This window comes from Mangifera indica, unplaced genomic scaffold (genome assembly GCF_011075055.1).
Source record: "Mangifera indica cultivar Alphonso unplaced genomic scaffold, CATAS_Mindica_2.1 Un_0067, whole genome shotgun sequence".
Taxonomy (NCBI): domain Eukaryota; kingdom Viridiplantae; phylum Streptophyta; class Magnoliopsida; order Sapindales; family Anacardiaceae; genus Mangifera; species Mangifera indica.
This window is the reverse complement of record NW_025401159.1, coordinates 129,198-153,160: the sequence shown is the minus strand read 5'-3', so window position 1 is coordinate 153,160 and position 23,963 is coordinate 129,198. Positions and strand designations below refer to the sequence as shown.

Genomic DNA, 23,963 nt, shown 5'->3' with positions numbered 1-23,963 from the left:
AAAAATACTGACAAGATATCTCAACTGCCAGACCAACAAATTTTTAAAATGGCAACGCCCAGCAACTATTTCGGATTGAAATTGATTGACATAAAACCTTTAAGTAAAATCATACCCCCATCTATCATTTCAAACAAACTTCAACCATATTTCCTTCATTTTCTGCTAGATGATGACACATACATATACATATATATATACAGAGACAGTTTTTAAGAATTCTACCCTTCCTCCCAGTTCAGAATTTTGAAGTCTTCAATGGAACTAAAACTAGGGCGTGCGTGCAGTGGGGCGCAATGACGAGGAAACAGCTACATGGAATAATGATGTGGCCCAAGATTCGACATTCGACTCGTGCGCTGAGGTGATAGAGTCAGAGACCAATCACCCCTCCCAAAAGAAAGAATAAAAAGTTCAAGAGGACCAGTTAATTTGTTAAAAAAATATTATCAAATACAAAGTAACTCCATCGCCAGGACTATTATAATTATTTATTTATATATTATTTATCAATTTTATATGAATGTGCATCCTTTCTTGTCCTCGTAGTTTGCAAGTGCAACTGGAAAACAGAGAATTAAAATCCTCAGCACTTCAACAAGGTAGTTTAATGACAATACTTGCAACTAATTTCATCTCACCATCACCGGCTTGTACAAAAAGGAAGTCTTGAAAAAGAACAAAGAAAATGAAATTCCCTAACAATCTGCAATTAGCCAAACTAATATGATTAGGAATTACATCTCTTAAGCTCTCTTCGTCTACTGGCAAACACTTCTCCGTGTCTCATAATCCAAAACCTCTCTATTTCCTCTGCTTTTCGGCCTGGAATCCGTCCAGCTATCAGTGCCCACCTAAAAATTTTATGTTCTATCAGCAATGAGATAAAGGAAATTAAGTAACTTGGACATTCATCAAGAATAGACGTATCATAAAAGATTTAACTTTTTTATACACTATAAATGAAGTCAAAATAGTGGATTCTGCTACTTATTAGAACAAGTAAAGAATGAAATTCATCACATTAGCAGGAAGGGAGTGTATATCAATATTTGATTACTGTGTAAATCATTTCACAGTATGTAGTGAAAGTTGCCTCAGCCCTACATTTAAGCAATAGAAAAGATAACATCCAAAACATGATATGGCCTCAACCTAGAATTCTAGCCTCAGCCTCAAAACCTTACTTTGTACCATCACCAATGGATTTCAAAAATGGCCAACCATTCGAGCACAATTTGGTGCAGACAAAGGAAAGATCGTTTAGATTCTGAAATTGAGAGATGGCAAACAGATTTTTGAAAAAAGAACTTTCTTTGACCAGAGTAATAAGGGGTGGTGCTCAAGTCTGAAACAATAACAGTGAAGCCACAGAGGAATTATTGTCTCTAAAATCTTGATAACTACCTGAATTCAATGAGGATAATATAGTCATTCGAAAAACTTAAATTTTAGAAGGCCGTACAAGTAGAAGCTGAAATAAATGTTGGATAGCAAAAACACAGTACACAGCTTCACTCTGAAGAAAATTAAATAACCCAGAAAAAAACAATTCATGAACGTGCAACAATGAAAAGCGTAAGGAAGTAATAGCTGTTACCTTTCTCCAACGAGTTTATACATTCTATAAATGAGATCTTCTTCTTGCTCAGACATGTTTATGAATTCCCATTCAATACTGCTCACCTCTGCCAAATAATATCAATAATGCTAATAATAATAAAGAATCACAACCAAAAGAAGAAGAAGAAGAAGAAAGAGTTAAAATCCAATCCAACAGCTGAGAAGAAGAAGAAGCAAGAGCTGACCTTCAGAGCAACTAGTAGTACTAGTTTTGGGTTGCTTCCGGCGACGCTTATCCATGGTTGTTAAGGAGTTTCCCGAAAAGGGGAATTAAAAGAGGTAGGAGAGAAGAGAAGGAGAGAAACCCAAGTAGAATTTGTGAGTGTTTAAAGGGTCAAGAATTGACAATTAATAGTTTAGTTTCCTTAAAAGGGAAATCCAGAATTACAAAAGTGGTTATTCTACATTTCAATGTGCAGTGTTTTTAAATGAGCAGAGAGAGTAGCTTCAATTGAAACCCTTCAGAACAAAGCAAGCAAGAACGACAGGTCCTACCAAACATACAAATTAAAATTCGTTGACTTGTCGTTGTCCCGGTTTTCGGTTTTAAATGCTTTTCATTCGGCGATAGATCACTTTTGAGTCATTTAATTTTTCTTTTTTTTTTTTAAACTGGAGATGACAATTCATCAGTCAAATTAAATTTTCGCTCCATTTTTTCTAGATAAAGAGAAAACTTTTTGATAAAAATGGAGATAAAAGATGATAGTACTAGAACTAGAATCCCTACAATCATGAACATGAATAGAGGGAGAAATTTGTTTTTTTATATATATTTTAAATTATTTTATATATATATATATAATTATATTGTTTTTTGAATGGAAATAAAGAGAAGATAGGAAGAAAATGGGGAAAAATTTCTATTATAAAAATGAAAATAAAGATTAAGGTTTTAACATGTTTTGACCCCATCACAATCCCTATTCCAAAATTTTCAGATGATTGAATAATAAAATTACATGCACCATTAATTGTATATATATTTTGAATTATTACTCATTATTTAATTATAATTAGACTATGTAATATCACATGATAAGACATTAATTCCTAGACTACGTGATGTCACATGATAAGACATTATTTAATTATTACTCATTTTTAATTAATGTTGACTCATGTCATGAAGCTAAGAATAATATTTAATCCATTGTGTACGACAGTATTATTTTAATATTAAATTGGATTGGAATGCGGCTTGCTTTACAATTAAAATGATTGTAGGCAGAGAAAGGAGGAGTTGAATGACTAGACAGGAGATAAGTAAAACTGAGGCAATTACGAAAGTAGAAAAGAAAAAATATGCTATGGAAAATTGAAAAGGACATGAGGTTGAAGAAGGAAGCTGAGGAGAGAATACTGAGAGAAAAAACCCACTAAAATGTACTATCGATGGCACGCATATTGTTGGCTCCAAATATGAAAGGATTGGGACCCTGAAAGCTTATCCAAGCCAAAGCAGATAAAGATTTATTTTTTATTTTAAAACTTAAGCTTATTGGTCTTCAGTCATCTGCAACAACAATATTCAGCACGGTGCCTACCTACTACCATACCAGTCTAAATGGTTCGCTTTTCCCCAGCCAACATGTTTAAAACAAGACAGCACTTGTCACTATCTTTTATACTGCATTTTTGTTTTGTATTCCAACGAAGTCGTTTGCTTTAGGCTCACTATACTTCCCTTTCATGTCAATTTTTACACTTTCTATAAAACTTTTAACTCACTGTAATTTTCATCAAATTCCGAGTTAATCTTAGTCAAGATCCTCATTACAGTTTGATTTGAATTTTCATGACAGTGATTTCTACTGCTTCTATCCTGTCCTTGACTTGAATTTAACTTAACACCAGAGCTTTCATTAGATTCAAATGTACGACCTCCTCCTTAATTGTAAATGAAGTGAAGAATAGAAAACAGAGAAGGTTGGTGTGTGTGTATTTACAGAAAAGAGTAGAAGAAAGTTAGAATGGCCAAACTCATTTGGGTATTTAAAAAGTTCTTCTATGTGGGATTTTAGTTTACAGTTTTTATTTTCTGAAACAAAATGGAATAGGAGAAAAATTTAAAAAAAACAATTATTGGAGATAGTGGTGGCAAGCCAAGAAGATAAATGGTTTCAGTTCAATCCTTGCCTTTTTGAAAAATATACTTTTTCCTTTTTGGGGAGGAAAGATAATCAACTGCCATACAAAATCTTATTCTCACAGGAGCAAGCAACTGGACAGGTACTGACTGTTTCCATTTTGAGCTGGAATAACTTTATTGAAAAATGGTTCCCATTTTTGCTCTCATCTCATCTCATCTCAATTGTTTTTTTAAAGATTTAAATGAACCCATAACAATTCTCCTCTGTGCAGCCAAGTGCTCCAATGGATAATATGTTTTAATTTTTCAAAGGATGGATGAATGTTTGGTAAGAAATCTTACACTGGCCCTGGAGCCTATTAAAAAGAACAGAAAAATATTCTGTTTGTTGAAGACAAACATTGTGTGTGTTTTAGATGAAGCAACAACAACCTATTTAGTTGGCTCAAACACTCCAATTTCCAATACAATTACACAGCTTTAACAAAGATATATTTATGTTAAAAAATATATAAACATGAGGTTGAAGATTGCACTTCACATATTTTCTACTGTCTCATGGCACTCTATTCAAATTCCAACCTGGCTGAACTGACATCCTCTGTCTTCTTCTGCTCAGTAGATTTAGTGTCACAATTATAACCAAGAAGAAAAACAAAGATATTTGTTCCTTTCAATACTAGAAAAGGAAATATTGATCAATTAGTGAAAGCTTGCAAATCACAAGCATATTTTCAGGGTTCATGTGTGTGTTATGGTGAAAAGCAAGAGGGAAAGGTAGAAAAACTGTGGATGGATTTCGAGAATCTGTTTGCAGAGTCAAGTCTAATAATGACAGTGACGTTTGTTGTTCAGTTTTCAGGAAGCTGAAGAAAGGAGCTCAGTTTGATTCCTGAACCTAGAACACATTGGACATGGTTTCTTTAGCATTTGAAAGAACAATATTTAAGAGAGAAGATGAATGAGAAATTTGCAGATGCCCGTGTAGCCCAGTTTGAATTGGGATACAGAAAATCTCTGATTTCTCTGGGACCATGCAGTACTGATACTAGTTTGTGGTTCCACCAAACACTTTAAAAAAAAAATTGTTTGAATTTCTCCCCTAATTATATTTCTGACGTCTTGCTATTGGTAGTTTTTACTTCTAGCTGTTGGTCCATGATTTGTTCATAGAATATGATTATCCAAAGTGCGGTAGCTGTTTGTTGCTCGAATTTTGACTCTCAATAGAGTCTCTGTAAATGATATTTACAAGTGTGTGTTAATTGACAATCTTTGTCATGAACAAGATGCAGTGAAGTTTTGAGCCAAAACGTTAAAACTGTGTACTGGAATTGTTTCTGGGAAGATGCCATATGCTCCAAATCATCAAATTAGAAACACTGCTTCGTTTACAGTTATGCTTAGCTACAAGTTTAGATAATAGCAGGATGAGCATCTTGCTGATCTCTGGCAGACTTCATCCCGTACTTTTTTATCCAAAGCTATGAATTTACAGATATAACCCTAAGTCCAACCCCACCTGTAAGATTTGTTGATAGCATAAATCAGAGACTGCCAGGCCATATCAACCCACATGAATGACTGCTACCAGAGCTTCTGATTGGGGATTCAGCTTCACCAGTAGATTAATTAACAGATAGCAAACTTCTTCAAGCTAGATGTGTACTCCTTGGAGCTACAACACTTATGGTACAATGAGGTTAAATATTGTTTCCTAGTTCCTACTTTGTAATCTCCAAATTCAGTTAGATGCTTACTGCTGTCAAAGAATAGCTACAAACTCCATTTTCCTCGACAGTACAAATCAGTGATGATGGTGCCGGTAAATGGTGCATTATTTCACCAAGGTTGCCCCTTACCCCCAAGCCGGCGGGCCAATTCAAAATCCTTTTTCACTAGACACAGAAAAGCAAGCAAACTACTTTGTTATTGATATATTCCTGGAGCCTCTTAAGCAATCATGAAAAACTTTGAAATAGACAAAACATTTGAGACATTCCAAACGAATGACATAATTGATGCATACACTATATAACTAAATGATTGGTCAGCACAATTTGTCCATGTAGAAAATCATCAATGGATCATTAAGCATTATTTGATAATTCATGCCTAAGAAGATTTAGAACTTGTTCTACTCAGAGAAGCAACAGCCTAGAATTGCCATCTAACTAATATCCTATACTTAATTGTTTTACAATGATTGTTTTAGGCCTTTTCAATCTTGAACTGAATAGGGCAAGTCTGCATTAGTCTATTAGATTAATAAAAATATGTATCAGGCTATAAATCCCCAGAGGCAGGGCCAATTTTAGGGCAGAATTTAAGAAATAAGTAGCCGTTATCCCTGTTCAAAGAGATGCAGTAGGGTACATCAAGTTGGCCAGTCAGTATCACAAATTTAAGCAGCCAGACAATCAATTCTATGCAAAAATATATACATAACATATGATTTGACAGACATGAATATCATTAATGCCCTTTTTGATCCACTGAGAACCCCTGGAGAAAATGAAGTCATACACAGAATATATAGAAGATAAAAACTATTTTCATCTTAATGGCCAAACATGTATATTACTTGGGCATTCATTCATGACAATCAATAGAAAAGATTAAAAATAAACGATGGTTTAAAGAGTTATTAGGAGAACAAATGTCAACTAACTTACTCAGTGTAACACGCTTTGCATGGAATGCACAGAGCATTGCATCTTCAAACAAATGAACCAGAAAATCTTCTGCTGCCTACGAATGTAGAAACAATTATTTATAGCTGAGCACACTAAAAACAATTGTAACAGACACAGCAATTGAATTATCCATTACTTCAACAAAAATTAAAATGTGGAAACTGATATTATGAACTATCAGTGATTGCAAAAATTTTACAACTGAGCAAACTTAATTTTTTCTTTTTACTTTATCATAGTACCTCCTGAATTGCAATTAAAGCTTCAGGTGTCCAACGATTGACATCTGGGGGGGCAATACGGTAAGTGATAGCTCTTACCTAGCACAAATGACAAGAATTGTTAGCATGATTTGATTCAAACCTCAACAGAGGAGCATCAATATATCAGTAAATAATCAATACCTAAAACAGAGGAACATTGAGATAAACAGCTTTCAAAATGTGTAATTCAAAAGTTGCTTATGTGTGAATTTTCTAAATCAGTGTGCACAGACAGGGTAATTAGGTCAAAGGTACTACTCTACAGGAGATGATGATGGTTAAAATTAGAAATGTCCCTTCATCAATGCCAACTTACTTTACTGCTTTGTCCTAATCGAGAAAGTTATGCAGTAATGAAAAAATGATTTCAGTGGTTAAAAAGAGTTAGAAAAAAAAAGTTCATTTATTCCATCAGTGAAACAAATCTTTTTCCTTGAATAAACAATCCAATGCAAATCCTCTAAGAATAGCAACCTGACATTCTCCTATTCAAAAGTGCATTTCTATATGAATGTAAACACCACACAAAATTTTCAAACAAGAAAAGAAAGATGCTATCCTTGTGATATGAAAGTTGATTAGGATTAGACTGTAGGTCATAAGGTTGAGAAAAATATAATGTGAATGTGTAGAAATAAGGGGGATGGAGAACTAACTTCAGGAAACAATTATGGATTAAGTGCCAGGAAAGAAATCAGAACCATTGGAAACTTAAATTGCACTTCTACAATATCCTAAACCTCATCAGATAAATAAATGATAAACAAGTTAATGGTTTTATTAAGTTTTATGAGAACCGGTAAATCAGTGTGATAACAGAGAAAACAAGGTACAGAACTTCAAGGTGAATGTTAAAAGATAAAGCCTTACAAACATTTTCAGATGATTATAAAACTTATACAGAAGCCAATTATGAATCCTTCTAATGAGGACATTAGTTGCACATCCATCAAACTACAGTCACTGTTTCAAACTAATATTATATTAGAAGTCAAATTAGCACAACCTTCCAACAGGGAACATTTGAATTTCAAATGTGTGATTTGAGCCAGAGAAGACATCCAATTTCAATGAATCACTGGACTAATAATTGAAACTTTTCACATATGCCGCAGAATCCAGCAACAAATTCATTGAGCACCACATCAGTGATACACTCTAAACCAATTCTGAGAAAAGAGAGACAAACATAGATATATTCATACAGAGAGAGAGAGAGCTCACTTCTCTTATGAAGCTAGCCGCTGGAATAAGAAGTTTTGTAGACTTCTGAAACATCCTAATCTCACGGAGAGCCTTTGCTCCTGGCCTGTAGCGATGAGCCTTCCTTGTTGTAGCTTGACCTTTATATATATATATATATATATATATATATATATATAGTTTTATCAAAAGAAACTTCACGTCATTATCATCATAGACACGAATTCAGTTCACGATGTATGGAAATTAGTTTAATTGGGAGACACTCACTTTGTGGAGCATCTGTTTTCCTTCTGCTTGTGCTTGCACCTGATGACTTCATTTTCTAACCAAAAACAAAAACAAAATACAAATGGCAACAATGTATTACAGGAGATTCCATCACGTAATATATTATTGCAAAGAAAAAACCAGAAAGGAAAAAAAAACATTAAAGGTCTATAATTACAATGTACTTCTATATAATCCACATCCTATAACTTTAAGTTAATTAGTTGGGTAATTTTACTTTTATGGAAATAACTTTTCCTTCATTTTCTCAGTATCCAAATCAACACAAAAGGATCAAACTACAAAGCTGAAAAGAAAACAGAAAATTTTATACTATGCAGCAGAGAACAGTAGGAAAAGCAATTAGAACATAATTGGAGTAAAGAAAAAAAATCTGGTTTCCTAGGGCAACAAAGTTAGGCATGACCTTTCAGCTTACTAAATTGAAGTTTACAATTAAAGAAAAGAGAAAGAGGGAAGCCAAAAGGAGGAAAAGCCAACAATATGAGGTTTGAAAAATATCATTAAATTTCATTTCCAACATTTAATCGGCAACCAAACAGAACAAACGAATACAACGAGAGAGAATATTACCGAAGGGGTAGAGGGTGAAGCAGAAGCCGGTGAAGTCACTTTAGCACCTATAATATTAGAATGATAAAGTTAGGGTTTACTAAAAGAATGAAAATCAATTCCCTAATATATATGATTATCAATGTAAATTATCTTTGTATACTAAGGAATGAGTGATTTAGAGGAAGATATCTGACCAGATTGTCTTCGATTTCTGCTCTTAGCAGCCGCGTGTTTGGTTCTCGCCATCGATCTAACAACTATTGGAGACGAGACGAGAGCAAGTTTGATTGAGTGAAGAGAAACCAAATCGATTAAGAAGCAAAAGTTAAAATTGTTTCCCGCTTCGGTTTTAATTTGAATCGGGCTTCCGTATTTTTAGTATATGTAGCGATGCAGGCCGGGAATTGACTGAAAACGGCTAGTACAGTGGGTCACTGACTCGCTGTTACATTATTTTTAAAGCAATAAAACTATATGTATCTATTTTTTATACATAATTTATATATACAGATTAAGTGTTATTATATGACATATGTTTTAAAATCACCTAATTACATGATGACACATCATTGTATATATAAATTATGTACCAAAAATGAATATACATAGTATTACTCTTTTTAGACAGGGGTATGTTTTTTTCATTTTTATTTTTAAGTAATCGAATTTTGATTTTTTAAAAATATATTTCTGATATTTTAACCCAAAAAGAGCTAATTTTATTGCCCATAAAAATTGTATGGTAAATTTCTTTGTATTAATTAAAGAATGGTAATAGGGTAATTTTTCATTTAAGCGAATAATTTTTAGTTGATCAAACTTTATTGTTTATTAAACACATTGAAAACGGGTTTAATTTCTAAATATACATTAAGCCTTTTATGTTTGGAATTATTTTAATTAAATTGATGCATATTCATGTTAAGCCTTACTTTTTTTCATTTTTTAAATGTGTTTTTCATTTTAATTTTTTAATTAGAATAATAATATTATTGAAATTCAAAGTTCTTTTTTTTTTTTTTATTTGGCCACCGCCCTTGCTTAGTCCAAATAACAAAGGAATTGCAAGATTTAAACTTAAGAAAGCTCTACAATAAAAAATAAAACAAAGAATTTATTTTGGGGTTTGTTTGTTTATTCTAGATATAATTTGTTGAGGTTTGTTTTGTGGAAATAAATTAGGGGCACAGTATAATTCGGAGATTTTGTGAGTTAATAAACATCTACATCAATATATAAATTATTTATAATATTTACTTAATTAAATATAAATAATATATTATCATATGATCATCTAAATGTTTAATTGAGTAATTAAAACTAAAGTATATAACATTGTTATTGTTTAATATATCAATAAAATTATGTATGCGCATAGAGCTTTAGAGCTGTCTCGGAGACTTGAGAGACAGTTTATTATGAAGGGCATCTACATGAATCCGATAATTATGAAAATGAAATGAAGTAGCAGAAGAAACACAACAGGAGAAGACTGTCTGCAAACTATGAATCATCCATTTCATGACATTATCATATTTCTTCCTTCCAAGTCATCATGTAAGCCTAAATATTTCGTGTGACAATAGAAAAGACTGCACAACTCACACCATAGTTTTAATACTCCCGTCTGAAACAGTTTCCTGTTGTAGAAATTACTTGGAGACTCTGTATACAGTTTGCACTCTAGGGCTGTGATGGGGTAGGAGATGTTGGAGGCTTGAAATCTGGATACTGCACAAAGAAAATGATCATACAGTAAATAAGCATTTCTTGAGTGGAAGGAGTAAAAGAATTAAATCAGTCTGGTGAAAGCAAGTCATGGCCTTCAAAATCTAAAGCACATAGACCAACACACACAAGGAAAAAGATCAAGAGTAAACTAAGTAGGTATTACTGATGGATATGGAGAAAGTGGTCTTGGAACTCCGAGAAGTGATTCCGCTTTAACCTCTGTTTTCGGTACTGAATTTATTTGGGGACCTGGTTCAACAGCTGCTTCTGCTTTCTGTTCGTTACTTTCTACAGAAGCAGGTGCCGAGTTTGCCTCAGCCGGTGCAGGAAGAGCCTTGCTGCCGCTCACTGGTGTTGGTAGAAGTGCTTTCCCAATTTCCTAATTTTCCCGAGTAATAGTTTAGTGTTTATTGGAAGAAAATCAGTAGCTTTGGCTTAAGACAATAGCTTTGGCTTAAGAGATTTGTAAAAGGAAAATCAATTACAAATATTTTACACAAAATACCTTTATCTCATCGACAAGCTCTTTAGGAGCAACCTTGGTGTTCAGAAATTCATCGACTTGTTTTAGTGTTTCTTTCCGATCCTGACATGAAATCCAATGCAAGATAAATTAACTCAAACCTCAATATTTGGTATGTAAAAAGAGCTAGAATTTCTAAGTAATTTTCTAGGAAATGCAGTACTGAATAGACAAGTATCCCACTATAGCCAGGTCAAGTGACTTGTTGCTGTTGGCAGCCAATATGATGATTATTTTCATTCATGGCCACATAAATAAGTTGTGTCTAAAAGTTGCAAGAGAAATTAAAATAGAAAGGTATGTATGGCTTACTTCTGCAAACAGGAGTTTTTTGCCAACAAATTGAACAATAGCAGCTGAGCCCAACAGTTGAAGTATTGTTTCTACCTGGGGAATATACAGCAGAATCCAATGTTATTCCCACATCAAAACTGATCTTCACTGAAACAAAAACAAGAAAGAAGACAGAAAAAATGATAGGAAAAGGGCTCAAAAACCAAACCTCTGTAAATGCTAATAAACCTAATCCAGTTGCTGCTGCTGCAATCCCGAGGGTGACAGGCAAACCATCAGAAGCCTCCTGGACATCAAGCGTAACAGTTTGAAGTTTAAAAGATTATAAATTAGCTTTTAGCATTGAAGAAATGAAAGAAAACTTTAAAAGGGTTGTATGGAAAAGATAGTTTTCTACACTGTTTTACAAGAACTAAAATATCAGTGGGTAATTAGGTAGATGAGCTTCAATACATACTCCAAAGATACCATCAATAGACTCTGTCAAACTGCTGAGATCAAGACTCAATGCTTTCCTTGCTGGTATCCAAGGAAGACCACTATTCTGCAAAATGTGAAAACATCTCAGAGCTTCTAATCAAGGCTTTTACTGCCATGACTAAAACAAAAATAGCAGTGCATGAACAGCACATACCATCCATCCTCGCGGTCCTTCTGCTCCATCCTTTATGGCATATGCAGCTTTGAATCCATTTACAGTGACTAACTCTGCAACCAGTCCGGAGTTCCCATCAAATCTGGCTTCCATCACAAATTTTACAACATTAACTTCATGTATGTTCATTTTCACAATGCATAAAATGATGAGATGTATAAAAGATAATGTGTGCACCAAATACAAGCCATTCAATGCAGAGGACAATAATATCCTTTGCTACTCAATTAAATCCTGTCACCTCATACTGCCACCAGATGAATACGACTCTTTTTCTAACCAAAGGAGTGCATAACATTAAGTCTAGACTAGATTAAACATCTATCATAGTTCCCAACAATGTGATGCAGCCCCTAAAAAGTTACTTCAAGCTTATATTGTTCGAGAAAAATAGTTTAAGGGTCACCAAAAGTTGTTTAGTAGTCTTTAAGCCGCAGGATAGCTCACAATTTCTAAATACACTCTACCACAAGAACAGATTGTGGAGTAGTGTTTTCGTTAGTCTCATGAATCAGGGCTTTGCATATTGATCGATCCAACTTGCACAAATTCTTTATACAATAGGTTTCGACTTTATTAAGTGATTATCTCATCCTTTGTTTTTACCTTTCCAACTTATTTTAAATTTGTATGGTTTTATACCAGTTTATATGTGTGCAATCATATATGCAGTACAACTCAACCATTTAAGTATGCATTGTCTGAAGTTTAAGGAGATAAACATCGTCCACTTACTTGTCTAGAATAAACAATGTAGTATTTTCTGGTTCCTTGAACTTCAAAGACAGCTTCTTCAAGAACCCTGGCTTATCTTCACCTTTGTAAGCAATTGACACAGGCTTCTTACCCAAACCTCGGACGTCAGGACTACCCACTTGCCTAAAATCCACTGGAGGTCTTATATCCAGCAACTGGGCACTCCCATCTTCACCCAACTTTGCATAAGCATTTTTGGCAGATTCAACACCCCATGGTTTAGGCTTGTTTAGAACCAGAGACAAAATCAATGGAACTGCCAAAATGGTAGCGCCACCAGCTACAATTGCAGGATTCTCAGTTCCAAAACTAATAACAGTATCAAGAATTCCACTTACATCACCATCAGATGTGGAAGAACTTGTTGACTGCTGCAGTGCTCCTTCATATGTTAAAGCTTTAGCTAAACCAGTACCAATAACTGAAGATACTAGCACTAAACCACCATGAACGCTCCTTTTTAAAGACTCTCGAGAAGTTGAGAGTCTGGATAAAGAAGTTGTGGATAGAGACTGGATTTTCCTGGGCTCTGTTCTTCTTTCACAAAGAACTGAAATAGGGGTCAAGCTTGCAGCATTGAGGGCCTCCATGGCATAACTTAGTGAGACAGATTCTTCCTGGCTCTTAAAGAATCGATGGACAAGCTTGAACAACCATGTTATACAGAAGGAATTTGTGTTTATTTCAGAATGACAAGCCTTGGCTTCAAAGGGTGCAATTTGGCCGGCTTACTTTGAGTGGGGAGAGGCGCTGATCTGGCATGAGATATGAGATTTTTGCCACTCAAGAAATGACACGTGGCAATTGAGATGATCATGTTTTTAGATAGTTTGGTGACTTTTGATAGTTCCATGTGATTGTGTGGCTAAGAAATGTCTGAAGAAAATTTTAGAAACTCTTAGTACATGTACTGAACAGTAGTATAAACATAACAAGGGTTAAGATTTTCTAGTTAAAAAAATAAGTTGAAATTACCTTTAAATTTATTAGAAAATTTTGAAGAAATTAGAGGCGAGTTTTGGCTTGTGAAGATAAATGCCAGTGCTGAGACTGTCTAGAAGAAATAGCATTTTGAGGGAAGGTTGCTTGCAACGGCAAGATCTTTACATGTTCAGTAAGGATCTGCCAACGAAGATTAACAAACAGTCCCTAGAACCAAATTATGTTACATTGTAGTAAGAAATAGTAAAAATTTTAGTGTTGACTACAGAATATCAAAAAAGTAATCCAAACCCTGCCCTATTTCCCAGATGGAGAGGCCAGTTCCCCATAAATGAGCTTCCTCTAGCCGCATAGATATTGACATCAATGATGGGTAGAACACTGCATGCTTTTCATTGTTCTCATCAGAGTAGAGGAAGAAGTGCTCCCCGATGTTTTTTTCCCACTGCATAACAGGCCTGTACTTTTCCAATAAATGGAGGTACTCCCTTCCAGTGATAGCTCCACCACCTGATCCTGCAATTTGGTTTTATGAATCAAAGCCCATTTAAAAAAAAAAAACTAATAATCAAAAAGCTTAATCAGGTACTGGTGTTACAGTTCCAGACCAGATCCATTAAAAAAATTTGACACATAATGACAAGAAGGGAAATTTTGCTTATAAAAAGCCTTTCAGTGGTTTGTGTCAACTTTTTGTTGCCAAGTTTCAAATCCTCCCAGCTATTGGTCATATATTGGATCATTGACTAGGTGAAAATGTCAAACACACCCCGAGGACACATAATAACTAGGTGAAAATGTCACAAGAAATAGAGCAACAAGTTGCATCCCTGTTCATGCTCCTCCAGACTGATTGACTTTGGCCCATAAGGACTTGAATCTGCAGCATATCACTCTACTGGGAGTTGGACTAGGGAGAGATGAATCATCAATAAGATACACAATCTATTTGCCTACTCTAATAACAATAACCAACAATCGGATTATAGTTACACAATGGGAATAAAAGGAAGAAATACCTCCTGTAAGGGTGAAATCATTTCCATAGAAATTGATACCAAGAAATATCTTCCGAGCTAAGCTCTGCACACCATTCCTAGGGCTACCGAGGAGCAACTGCAGGACGGAACGTATCCACTTTAGTGGTGCATTGGGACCGGGATTATGAGGACTTGAGAAGTCATAAGTCATTAGTGAGAAACCATCTACAGCATCACTCAAGCTTTGAAGATCTTCTGGGCCAAAATCGTGTGCTTGAAGCTTCTCTGAATGTGGTGGACCTATGACATAGACCAACTGCAAATGTTGCTCACTGTTCCTCTCCGTGTTCATTGAGTGCAATGCATGTCCAAGTTGTTTTATAAAGTCCAAAGCCTAAGTTTTCAAAGAAAGAAGAAGTCAGTTACACAGATCAGCAAGAACCAGGCTAGGTTGATGGAATTCTCCAGCTAACCACTTGTTAAAAATAAATTCATCCAAACCCTACAAGTTTTTAAACAAGGAAGCATTATAAAGTTGTTATTAAAGTAATTATTTACCATATTCCGCATATCTGGATCATGCAAGATACCATAAGCTGCCCACCTGGACCAAGACTCTAGTACAATACCATCATATTCCATTTCCCTGTTTCATCAAGGAAAGAAACAACACAAAATTCAGGGCGGAAAACAGCAAAACTCATTCTGTCAACCCAGTCAAAAGATAAGACTAATGAGATCGTTTATTCTACAGAATCCCCACATGCAGATGAGCTAATTCTGTCCATCCATGATTGTTGAAATACTAGGTCTTATACATGCTACTATAAGAATGCTATTGCCAGTTGAACAGGTTAGATTTATATTAGAATTAACACAAGTATCACTTTTCACTCAATAGTAATTCGGATATTTTTTTGAATTCCTGACACATTTTTAAAAGAAATATAAATCGGGACAGTGTAAAATGGATAATTTAATATAACCTAAATTAGGATGTATCGACATAATGGCAACGCATAATGAATTGTGGGTTCCATCATATCTGCAGTACAAGCTTCTTCAGATGCTTCATGAAAAATTATTCAATTGGATTAACATCACTTCTAATATTGTAAAACTACATACGATAACTGAACAATGATGAGAGTTGAAGAACAAAAGATGAGCTATTGCTAAAAGCCAGGTATATCATTCTGAAATCTAATCAACAAATCAATTCTCTTATAAAGATCCCTAGAATTAAAGAGGAAGAATATAGAAGTATAAGAACCGGGATCTTACTTGCACTCTGCCAATATAAGCTCAATTGCTTCATCCCTCAGTTTCTTCTTCATAATCAAGTCCCTGGGAAACGCTTCCAGAACAACTCTGGGCAACACCTATTATCAGAAAAATTATTCCCACCAAGTTACCCAAAAAAAAAAAAGAAAAGAACAATTAGCCCTTTAATTACCAGAGCATGTCCTTTCATTCTTAGCTCTGAGATCCATCCTTTATCAGCATTATGTCTCCCTTCAATGATCAAGGTGGTCCCCTGGCTGGCAGCAACAGAAGGAAGGAAAATCATTAAACAAGCTGATGGACTAAAAAATTTCTTCATTCCTTACTTTATGACAGCACAAATATCTCCACCAAACATTTAAGCTGAAGCTCAACAACTGTGAAAAATATGTTTGAGTGAACTCTCCACTCAATTCATCCCTTCTAAATTATTATTCAGGATTAATGTTATTAAACTGACAATTCAAACATCAAAAGCCAGTACACTGCTACATAGTATAATACTATAAAATGGCGTCAGGTCTTCAAAAGAAATGCTCTCGATACCATGTCAATAATAATAATCAGGCACTGGACATACCTCTTTATATCATACCAGACTGGTGATAAGTGTGTAAATTTAGAATTGAACTTCTTTGCAATTTCATAGCCCTTGGAGTTCCTGCCAAGTTTAGCATTTAAGTACGATACAAATCATCCTTCAATAATAAAAAAATACATACAACATAATTTAACGACAGTGAACAGACCATGGAGTAATGTAGGCCAATACAGGATAAGTGTAGTGGCGATAAGATACATTCTCTGATACCTTTGAATTATCCTGAAATACAAGTAAATATTCAATTAACAAACTGATTACATATGAGATTGTATGTTAAGTAAGAAATGTACAGTTCTTACAGTGAGGATTTCTTGGTAGTTGACATCAGTTTTGATGAGTCCTCGTTGGTGTACATGAGAAATGGCTGGTTTCGAGAGCGAAGCGTACTTGAAATAATATAAGGAGATGGAAACGGCGGGAATCAAGATGAAGAAGACAACGAAAATGGTGATGAGCTTGCCATCAGTAGCTGAGTCGAATTGGTCTAATCGATTTGACGATTCCACTCGGCTCTTACGGCGATCCGAACTCTGTGCGACTCGGCGTTCTCGCCTCTTCGCCATTTTGTGTTGTCCCTGAGTCACGGTCGAGTCAAAATGACCTGCAACTGCATCTCAGATTCTCAGTTTGATGAATGAAGTAGATATCATCTCTTTAGCTATCTTCGAAATGACAGGTCGTTTCCATCCAGAACGACACAGTTTGAGTAATCTTATTCATAAAGACAGATATACCCTCAAGAACCTTCACAATTACATTCAAGTGCCACAAGAATAAAGATAATTATATCCGCTGAGAAATATCTCTCTCGGCAAAGGGTTTTTGTAGATAAACCCTAAAAACCTGGCTAAGATTATCATTCAATCTATTCAGCTTCTAAAGGACTAAAATTGAGACCGTGACCAATCAATCAGGTAATTTTTCCTCTTTTATCTTTGTTCTCTAATTTTTATACACCCATTAGTTTATGTAAACTGAAATGGAGCCCAAGCTTTTTCTTTCTTCTACTAAAGCCTCTGCATATACATCTTTACCCTTTTTCGTCTCCTACAAATCTTCTTTTCTTGAAAAGCCTCAACTTGGATGTAAATCCCATGTCTCACTTGCAACAGTAAAGGCTGAAAAGTCTGAGTTTCTTGGCAAACGTTTGGTCTTGCCTGATAAAATTGGTTATTTGAGTAATTTTAGAAAAGTCCATGTCCCTGTTGAACCAGTAAGAGCTGCTGTGAAGAGAAGGAAAGAGCTTCCCTTTGATAATGTAATTCAGAGGGACAAGAAGCTCAAATTGGTGTTAAAAATTAGGAAGATTCTAGTGAGTCAGCCAGATCGAATTATGTCACTGAAGCAATTGGGCAAGTTCAGAAGAGATTTGGGTCTCACAAAAAAACGTAGATTTATTGCTTTATTGAGGAAGTTCCCAGCAGTATTTGAAATTGTAGAAGAAGGAGTATTTTCGTTAAGATTCAAATTGACGCCGGAAGCTGAAAGGCTCTACTTGGAGGAATTAAAGGTTAGGAATGAAATGGAAGATTTGTTGGTCACGAAATTAAGGAAATTGTTGATGATGTCCCAAGACAAGCGGATTTTGTTGGAGAAAATTGCTCATTTAAGAACTGATTTTGGGTTACCTTTTGAATTTCGTGACACTCTTTGTCATAGATACCCACAATATTTTCATGTTGTTGCAACTGGAAGAGGGCCTGCATTGGAATTAACTCATTGGGACCCTGATCTCGCTGTATCTGCAGCTGAGTTAGCTGAGGAGGAAAATCGAGTTAGGGAGTTGAAAGAAAAAAATTTAATTATTGATAGACCACTTAAGTTCAATAGAGTTAAACTTCCAAAGGGTCTTAATCTTTCTAAGGGTGAAATGCGAAAGATTTGTCAATTTAGAGATATGCCTTATATTTCCCCTTATTCAGATTTTTCAGAATTGAAATCAGGTACACCAGCGAAGGAAAAGCATGCTTCTGGGGTTGTGCATGAGATTTTGAGCTTGACTGTTGAGAAGAGAACTCTCGTGGATCACCTCACTCATTTTCGAGAGGAGTTTAGATTTTCTCAGCAGCTGAGGGGGATGCTGATAAGGCATCCTGATTTGTTTTATGTGTCCTTGAAAGGTGATAGGGACTCAGTTTTCCTCAGGGAAGCATATCATGATTCTCAATTGATAGATAAAGATCAACTGTTGGTAATCAAAGAGAAATTCCGTGCACTTGTCTCTGTTCCCAGATTCCCACAGAGAAATGCTCCCAGTAAAGATGATGATAGTGCTGAAGATCAAAGCTACGAGGATGGAGAGGGATTGTCGGATATTGATGATTATTTGACTGATGGGCAGTTTGATGATGATGACAAAGATGAAGAAGATGATGAGAATGGGGATGATTGGAGCGATGAAGATGATGATCAACCCCCAGATTTCGGTGAAGATGATGGAGCTTTGAAGATTGGAGTGAGCAAATCAGTTAAACAGGTAGATCGCACAATGAAGAATGAAGAGAAGGTGCTAGTCCTTCCAGATGGTAGGCCAAGAGAGCGCTGGTAAAAGGATGCAAATTTCTTCATGCAGTGTAGGTCTTAATCTTAGAGACATTGGCCCAAATTTCATCATTTGCTTCAAAATGCATAGCCTGAAATTTATTCTACTAGTTATAGGATCCGGCCATCAGGGGGTAACAACTTGCCAATGGGAAAGGATAAGCCTTGTATCACGTTTCTGATTTATAACAGTTGATGCCTTTCGATAAGATAATGACGTATCAAAATTTTTGTGTATTTTCAGAGCTCTATGGCTGAATATTTCGTGTGAGATGTTTCTATTGAACTTTTGTCTGGGAAAACTATTCATTTATTCTACACATTGAATTCACGTCAAGATTTTAATAATTTATGGTGAATCAGTTAATCGTGCTGATGAATCCAGGTCCAAGTGTCCAGAGAAGCTTCACACATGATCTAGTTGTTGAATTTAGATATAGGAATAGCTTACTTCAGGATTGAATTGATTTTTCTATTCGAGGGCAGGGCTTATAATAATTTGTAATTATTGGAGTGAATGTGTTTGCACACGGAAGTAGAGTCACTCCAGGGAGTTTGTCTTTTGCAAATTCTAAAGAACCATATGAATCAACACTCGGTAAAGTTTCATGATATATGTTGCCGTTCTAATATCTCTTGCTGTGACCCTTTCAGTGTTATAAAATATATTCATCTCCATAACCAAGAGATTGAAAACCAGTATTTTAACTAGAACTTTGACAATTTTAGTCATGCCTCCTGGAGGGTATGTGAATTGGGCAGCAGCATGAGTGGCCTTTTCTTCTACTAAAACACTGGATATAATTTTTAGTACCGTCTAATTAGTTGAGTGACAAAGAAAGAGACCAACCAAAGCGATGCTCACTGACCTTTTACATTTTGAAAATCTAGAAAGATTCATATATTCATTGAAGAAATCAGAGTTAATGGGAATTAGATATATGAGAATCTTGGTTGACATATTGTGGTGGAAATTCGGTGATTCGATGCAATGAATCACTTGTTTCAACTTGTGTTATATGTTCTCTTGGGTATGAAGATTTTAGGAATTGTTCTTGCGTGGACTTAATGAGACTATGGATATGGTTGAACTTGAGATGCCCACAGTTGCTTTATTCTTCCTCACATGGACCTTCTTGTTAAAATCAACAGGCAGAAGCAGAATATTTTTAGGCCTATAAAAAGGTGATTGTCTGGCTGAAATTTTTGTATAGCTTGGAGATGAGTTGAGGCAGGCAGAGTGATGTGAGACTTCAAGTAACTGGTTGTCTACTCCCCCTCAAGGGCTTCCACTTTGCCATCTCCGGTGAGACAGCACCACCAAATAATGGCAGCTAGAGGCCTTTGAGAATGGTGTAAACAAGCTGTTCCCTGCTTACCAAGACTGCTTTCACTGCTTAACAAGGGTGAGAGGGAAAATATTCACTCTCTTCTATTAAAATTTCTATTTTCAATCACTCATGCTTCTGTTTATATAATTTTATTTCCATATTCTCGCCCGACCCACAATAAGAAAACTCTGCAATTTTTGTATATATGTGGTGAAATGAAATCATTCAATTTTTTCTTTGTAGGCATTTGGTGAAAATTTTCAACCATGCAACAACAGCATAAAGAATGCATTAATAAATCGAGAATTTTATGTTTTTTTTTTTAACAAGAAAGATCTTGAAGTCTCAACAAAGTTTGTCCTATAACTTATTTCGAATCTTCACTGAGTCCTGCTTTAAAAGACCTTTTTGAGGACATCAAATTCAGATATTCAGTATAGAGACATACGGTGCGTTTAGATGAAAGTGTAGGCTAATATCAAAACGACTCGTTTTAGGACACGAGGATTCAGGATAAACCTTATCCAGAAAAAATGAAATGGAAAAAAATCGAACTATGCCTCCATTGGCAGCACAAAGCTTTTTACTATTTTCTATTTAACTGCTAATTCTTCACGATCTTACCCGCCAAAAGACCGCCATGGCCAAGTTGTGTCCGATCCAACGCCTCCACCTATTCAATTCTGACACAACCCTCCATCAAAATACACCCCCCTACCACCAAAAACAAGTAATTCATTCACCGACTTTTCTTGCTCTTGCTATCACTGACGCCTCTCTCCGAACCACGTCACTCCCAACTTCTTCTCTCCAACCCTTTCCATCTACACCAGATTTTCGCTTCTTAAATGAAACAAATGAAGTCGGAAGTTTGGGTTCGGTTAGATTAAAGCATGCCCAGATGATAAAAATAAGCAAGAATGGGAATTCAGACACAATGGCTAAAAATTTGATCTTGTATTACTTGGAGTTTGGTGATTTTGAATCGGCTGCCAAGGTTTTCTTTGTCGGTTATTCGAAGAATTATATAGAATGGAGTTCTTTTTGGAAAGAATATGAGAGTTTCGGGGGGACAGTACAGCAAGTTCTTGAGGTGTTCGGTGAGTTGCATAGTAAAGGGTTAATGTATGATAGCAGAGTTCTTACAATGGTTTTGAAGATTTGCACTAGAGCAATTGCATTTTGGGAAGGTGTGGCGGTTCATGCTAGTTTGATCAAAAGAGGCCTAGACTTCGATATGCATGTGACGTGTGCGTTGATGAACTTTTATGGAAAATGTTGGGGTGCAGAAAGTGCTAATAAAGTATTTGACGAAGTTTCGATTCGAGAAGACTTGTTGTGGAACGAGGCAGTCCTGGTAAACTTGAGGAATGAACAATGGACAAAGGCCATTGAATTGTTTCGAGAATTGCAGTTTTGTTTTGCAAGAGCGTATAGCAGAACAATTGTGATGTTGCTGCTAGCATGTGGAAAAATGGGAGCTCTCAATGAAGGAAAGCAAATACATGGGTATGTTCTAAAATTTGCTATGGACTCAAATTTGCCAATATCTAATTCCTTGATTAGCATGTACTCTAGAAATAACAAGCTTCAACTAGCTAGGACAGTTTTTGATTTGATGAAAGATCGTGATTTATCTTCATGGAACTCAATGATTTCAAGTTATGCTGCCCTTGGTTCTGTAAAAAATGCTTGGGATCTTTTCAATAAAATGAATTCATCCAATGTAAAACCTGATATAATAACCTGGAACTGCCTTTTGTCAGGCAATTTTCTTCATGGTTCATATACAGAAACCCTGGCCGTTTTGCATAAAATGCAGAGTTTGGGTTTCAGGCCAAATCCAAGCTCTGTCTCTATTGTTCTTCAAGTTGTTACCAAATTGGAGCACTTGAAATATGGGGAAGAACTCCATGGCTATGTTATAAGAAATGGACTTGAGTATGATGTATATGTAGCAACTTCGCTGATAGACATGTATGTGAAGAATGATTACTTAGATAGTGCTAGAAAATTTTTCGATAAAATGAAGAATAGGAATATTTTTGCTTGGAATTCATTGATATCAGGTTATAGCTTCAAAGGTTTGTTTGATGATGCTAAGAAGTTATTGAATCAGATGAAAGAGGAAGGAATTCAAACTGATTTAGTAACATGGAATAGTCTGGTCGCGGGATATTCAATTTGGGGTCAGAATAAGGAAGCTTTGGCAGCCATTAATCAAATGAAAGATTCAGGATTGGATCCTAATGTGGTTTCATGGACTTCTTTAATATCGGGTAGCTCACAAAACAAAAATTATCTCGATTCCTTTAAATATTTCATCCAAATGCAGCAAGAGCGAATCAAGCCGAACTCTGCCACGATGTCCAGCTTGCTTCAAACTTGTGGAGGCCTAGGTCTGTTGCCAAAGGGTAAAGAGATACACTGCTTCTCCCTAAAAAATTATTACACTGAAGATGTATATATAGTGACAGCACTAATTGACATGTACAGCAAGTCTGGCCATTTAAAAAGTGCAGAAGTGGTGTTCAGGAAGAGTGCAAATAAACAATTAGCTTCTTGGAATTGCATGATTATGGGTTTTGCAATTTATGGCCATGGGAAAGTAGCAATTTCACTTTTTGATGAGATGTGTGGAGCAGATATCCAACCAGATGAAATAACCTTCACAGCTCTCCTTTCTGCTTGCAAGCACTCGGGTTTAGTTGATGAAGGATGGAAATACTTTGATAGATTGAGCACAGAATATGGTATAACGCCCACAATAGAGCATTACTCATGCATGGTGGATCTTCTTGGTAAAGCTGGTTATATTGATGAAGCTTGGGACTTTATTCAAACAATGCCGGTAAAACCAGATGCTACTATTTGGGGTGCTCTTCTTGGATCCTGTCGGGTCCATGGAAACCTGAAGTTAGCAAAGATTGCAGCAAAGAAACTTTTTAAGTTGGAACCATATAATTCTGCTAATTATGTTTTGCTGATGAATTTGTATGCTATGTCAAACAGGTGGGAGGATGTTGAACGCATTAAAGATTTGATGAATGATGCAGGGGTGAAAATTGGGCAGGTATGGAGTTGGATTCAAATTGATCAGCTTGTTCATGTGTTCTCTGCCGAAGGGAAACCTCATCCAGATATAGCTGAAATATATTTCGAGCTGTATCAATTGGTTTCTGAAATGAAGAAACTTGGGTATGAGCCGGACCTCAATTGTGTACGTCAGAACATTGTTGAAGCAGAGAAGGAGAAGGTATTGTTGAGTCATACTGAGAAATTGGCCATCACTTACGGACTGATGAAGATGAAAGGCAAGGCTCCCATCAAGGTAATTAAGAATACAAGAGTGTGTTCTGATTGTCACACTGCTGTAAAATACATGTCTTTAGTTCGAGGCCGAGAGATTTTGCTGAGGGATGGGATTCGGTTTCACCATTTTAGAGAAGGCAGGTGTTCCTGCAATGACTGCTTGCAATAGGCGAGTTGTTAGCATTCTGTGATTATATTTTTTCAGAATTTTATTTATTAGATATTTAGAAACCAATCCTTTCTCTTGTTCAGGAGGGTGGTGACACCTCATTTGTCAGCTAAAACTT

The 23,963-nt window shown here is 35.7% G+C and overlaps 6 protein-coding genes across 7 annotated transcripts; 2 read left to right on the top strand and 4 right to left on the bottom strand.

Annotated features, from left to right (window-relative positions):
* Positions 1-606: 606 nt before the first annotated feature.
* LOC123207265 (transcription factor CPC-like) lies at positions 607-2,065 on the bottom strand. Its single transcript, XM_044624618.1, has 3 exons — positions 1,809-2,065; positions 1,601-1,688; positions 607-854 (listed from the first exon to the last, which is right to left on the bottom strand). The coding sequence occupies exons 1-3, from the start codon at positions 1,861-1,863 to the stop codon at positions 731-733; spliced, it is 267 nt and encodes an 88-aa protein (XP_044480553.1). The 5' UTR covers positions 1,864-2,065; the 3' UTR covers positions 607-730.
* A 3,006-nt stretch (positions 2,066-5,071) lies between these two features.
* LOC123207245 (histone H3-like centromeric protein HTR12) lies at positions 5,072-9,112 on the bottom strand. The gene is made up of 7 exons (XM_044624593.1): positions 8,918-9,112; positions 8,742-8,788; positions 8,148-8,202; positions 7,899-8,017; positions 6,654-6,731; positions 6,391-6,466; positions 5,072-5,613 (listed from the first exon to the last, which is right to left on the bottom strand). Exons 1-7 carry the CDS (start codon positions 8,967-8,969, stop codon positions 5,558-5,560), a joined length of 483 nt encoding a protein of 160 aa, XP_044480528.1. The 5' UTR covers positions 8,970-9,112; the 3' UTR covers positions 5,072-5,557.
* Positions 9,113-10,216: 1,104 nt separating this feature from the next.
* On the bottom strand, positions 10,217-13,422 carry LOC123207238 (rhodanese-like domain-containing protein 4, chloroplastic). 2 transcript variants are annotated; one of them, XM_044624581.1, is made up of 8 exons: positions 12,662-13,422; positions 11,906-12,008; positions 11,729-11,815; positions 11,480-11,557; positions 11,290-11,364; positions 10,960-11,040; positions 10,604-10,833; positions 10,217-10,454 (listed from the first exon to the last, which is right to left on the bottom strand). In XM_044624581.1, the coding sequence occupies exons 1-8, from the start codon at positions 13,270-13,272 to the stop codon at positions 10,376-10,378; spliced, it is 1,344 nt and encodes a 447-aa protein (XP_044480516.1). In that variant the 5' UTR covers positions 13,273-13,422; the 3' UTR covers positions 10,217-10,375. The 2 variants fall into 2 exon arrangements, with proteins under 2 accessions (XP_044480516.1, XP_044480518.1); XM_044624583.1 differs by having other exon boundaries at positions 10,618-10,833; positions 12,662-13,418.
* A 286-nt stretch (positions 13,423-13,708) lies between these two features.
* LOC123207239 (chitinase domain-containing protein 1-like) lies at positions 13,709-17,172 on the bottom strand. The gene is made up of 8 exons (XM_044624584.1): positions 16,792-17,172; positions 16,638-16,711; positions 16,469-16,549; positions 16,061-16,145; positions 15,889-15,986; positions 15,163-15,250; positions 14,644-14,998; positions 13,709-14,140 (listed from the first exon to the last, which is right to left on the bottom strand). Exons 1-8 carry the CDS (start codon positions 17,053-17,055, stop codon positions 13,887-13,889), a joined length of 1,299 nt encoding a protein of 432 aa, XP_044480519.1. The 5' UTR covers positions 17,056-17,172; the 3' UTR covers positions 13,709-13,886.
* Positions 17,173-17,289: 117 nt separating this feature from the next.
* On the top strand, positions 17,290-19,319 carry LOC123207237 (protein WHAT'S THIS FACTOR 1 homolog, chloroplastic-like). The gene has a single exon (XM_044624580.1). It carries the CDS (start codon positions 17,472-17,474, stop codon positions 19,038-19,040), a length of 1,569 nt encoding a protein of 522 aa, XP_044480515.1. The 5' UTR covers positions 17,290-17,471; the 3' UTR covers positions 19,041-19,319.
* Positions 19,320-20,758: 1,439 nt separating this feature from the next.
* On the top strand, positions 20,759-23,911 carry LOC123207259 (pentatricopeptide repeat-containing protein At4g01030, mitochondrial-like). The gene has a single exon (XM_044624613.1). It carries the CDS (start codon positions 21,005-21,007, stop codon positions 23,843-23,845), a length of 2,841 nt encoding a protein of 946 aa, XP_044480548.1. The 5' UTR covers positions 20,759-21,004; the 3' UTR covers positions 23,846-23,911.
* The last annotated feature ends 52 nt before the right edge of the window (positions 23,912-23,963 follow it).

Coding starts and splice junctions, on each gene's coding strand:
- LOC123207245 (XM_044624593.1), bottom strand. CDS start 8,969: ATGGCGAGAACCAAACACGCGGCTGCTAAGAGCAGAAATCGAAGACAA. Junction 6,732..7,898: donor CGGCTAGCTTCATAAGAGAA/GTGAGCTCTCTC, acceptor CATTTGTGCTAG/GTAAGAGCTATCACTTACCG. Junction 6,467..6,653: donor CTTTAATTGCAATTCAGGAG/GTACTATGATAA, acceptor CTACATTCGTAG/GCAGCAGAAGATTTTCTGGT.
- LOC123207259 (XM_044624613.1), top strand. CDS start 21,005: ATGGCCAAGTTGTGTCCGATCCAACGCCTCCACCTATTCAATTCTGAC.
- LOC123207239 (XM_044624584.1), bottom strand. CDS start 17,055: ATGGCGAAGAGGCGAGAACGCCGAGTCGCACAGAGTTCGGATCGCCGT. Junction 16,712..16,791: donor ACTACCAAGAAATCCTCACT/GTAAGAACTGTA, acceptor CTTGTATTTCAG/GATAATTCAAAGGTATCAGA. Junction 16,146..16,468: donor GTCTGGTATGATATAAAGAG/GTATGTCCAGTG, acceptor TGTTGCTGCCAG/CCAGGGGACCACCTTGATCA.
- LOC123207237 (XM_044624580.1), top strand. CDS start 17,472: ATGGAGCCCAAGCTTTTTCTTTCTTCTACTAAAGCCTCTGCATATACA.
- LOC123207265 (XM_044624618.1), bottom strand. CDS start 1,863: ATGGATAAGCGTCGCCGGAAGCAACCCAAAACTAGTACTACTAGTTGC. Junction 1,689..1,808: donor TACTACTAGTTGCTCTGAAG/GTCAGCTCTTGC, acceptor ATTATTTGGCAG/AGGTGAGCAGTATTGAATGG. Junction 855..1,600: donor TATAAACTCGTTGGAGAAAG/GTAACAGCTATT, acceptor TAAAATTTTTAG/GTGGGCACTGATAGCTGGAC.
- LOC123207238 (XM_044624581.1), bottom strand. CDS start 13,272: ATGGAGGCCCTCAATGCTGCAAGCTTGACCCCTATTTCAGTTCTTTGT. Junction 11,558..11,728: donor CTATTGATGGTATCTTTGGA/GTATGTATTGAA, acceptor CTTGATGTCCAG/GAGGCTTCTGATGGTTTGCC. Junction 11,041..11,289: donor AAAAACTCCTGTTTGCAGAA/GTAAGCCATACA, acceptor ATTTCATGTCAG/GATCGGAAAGAAACACTAAA.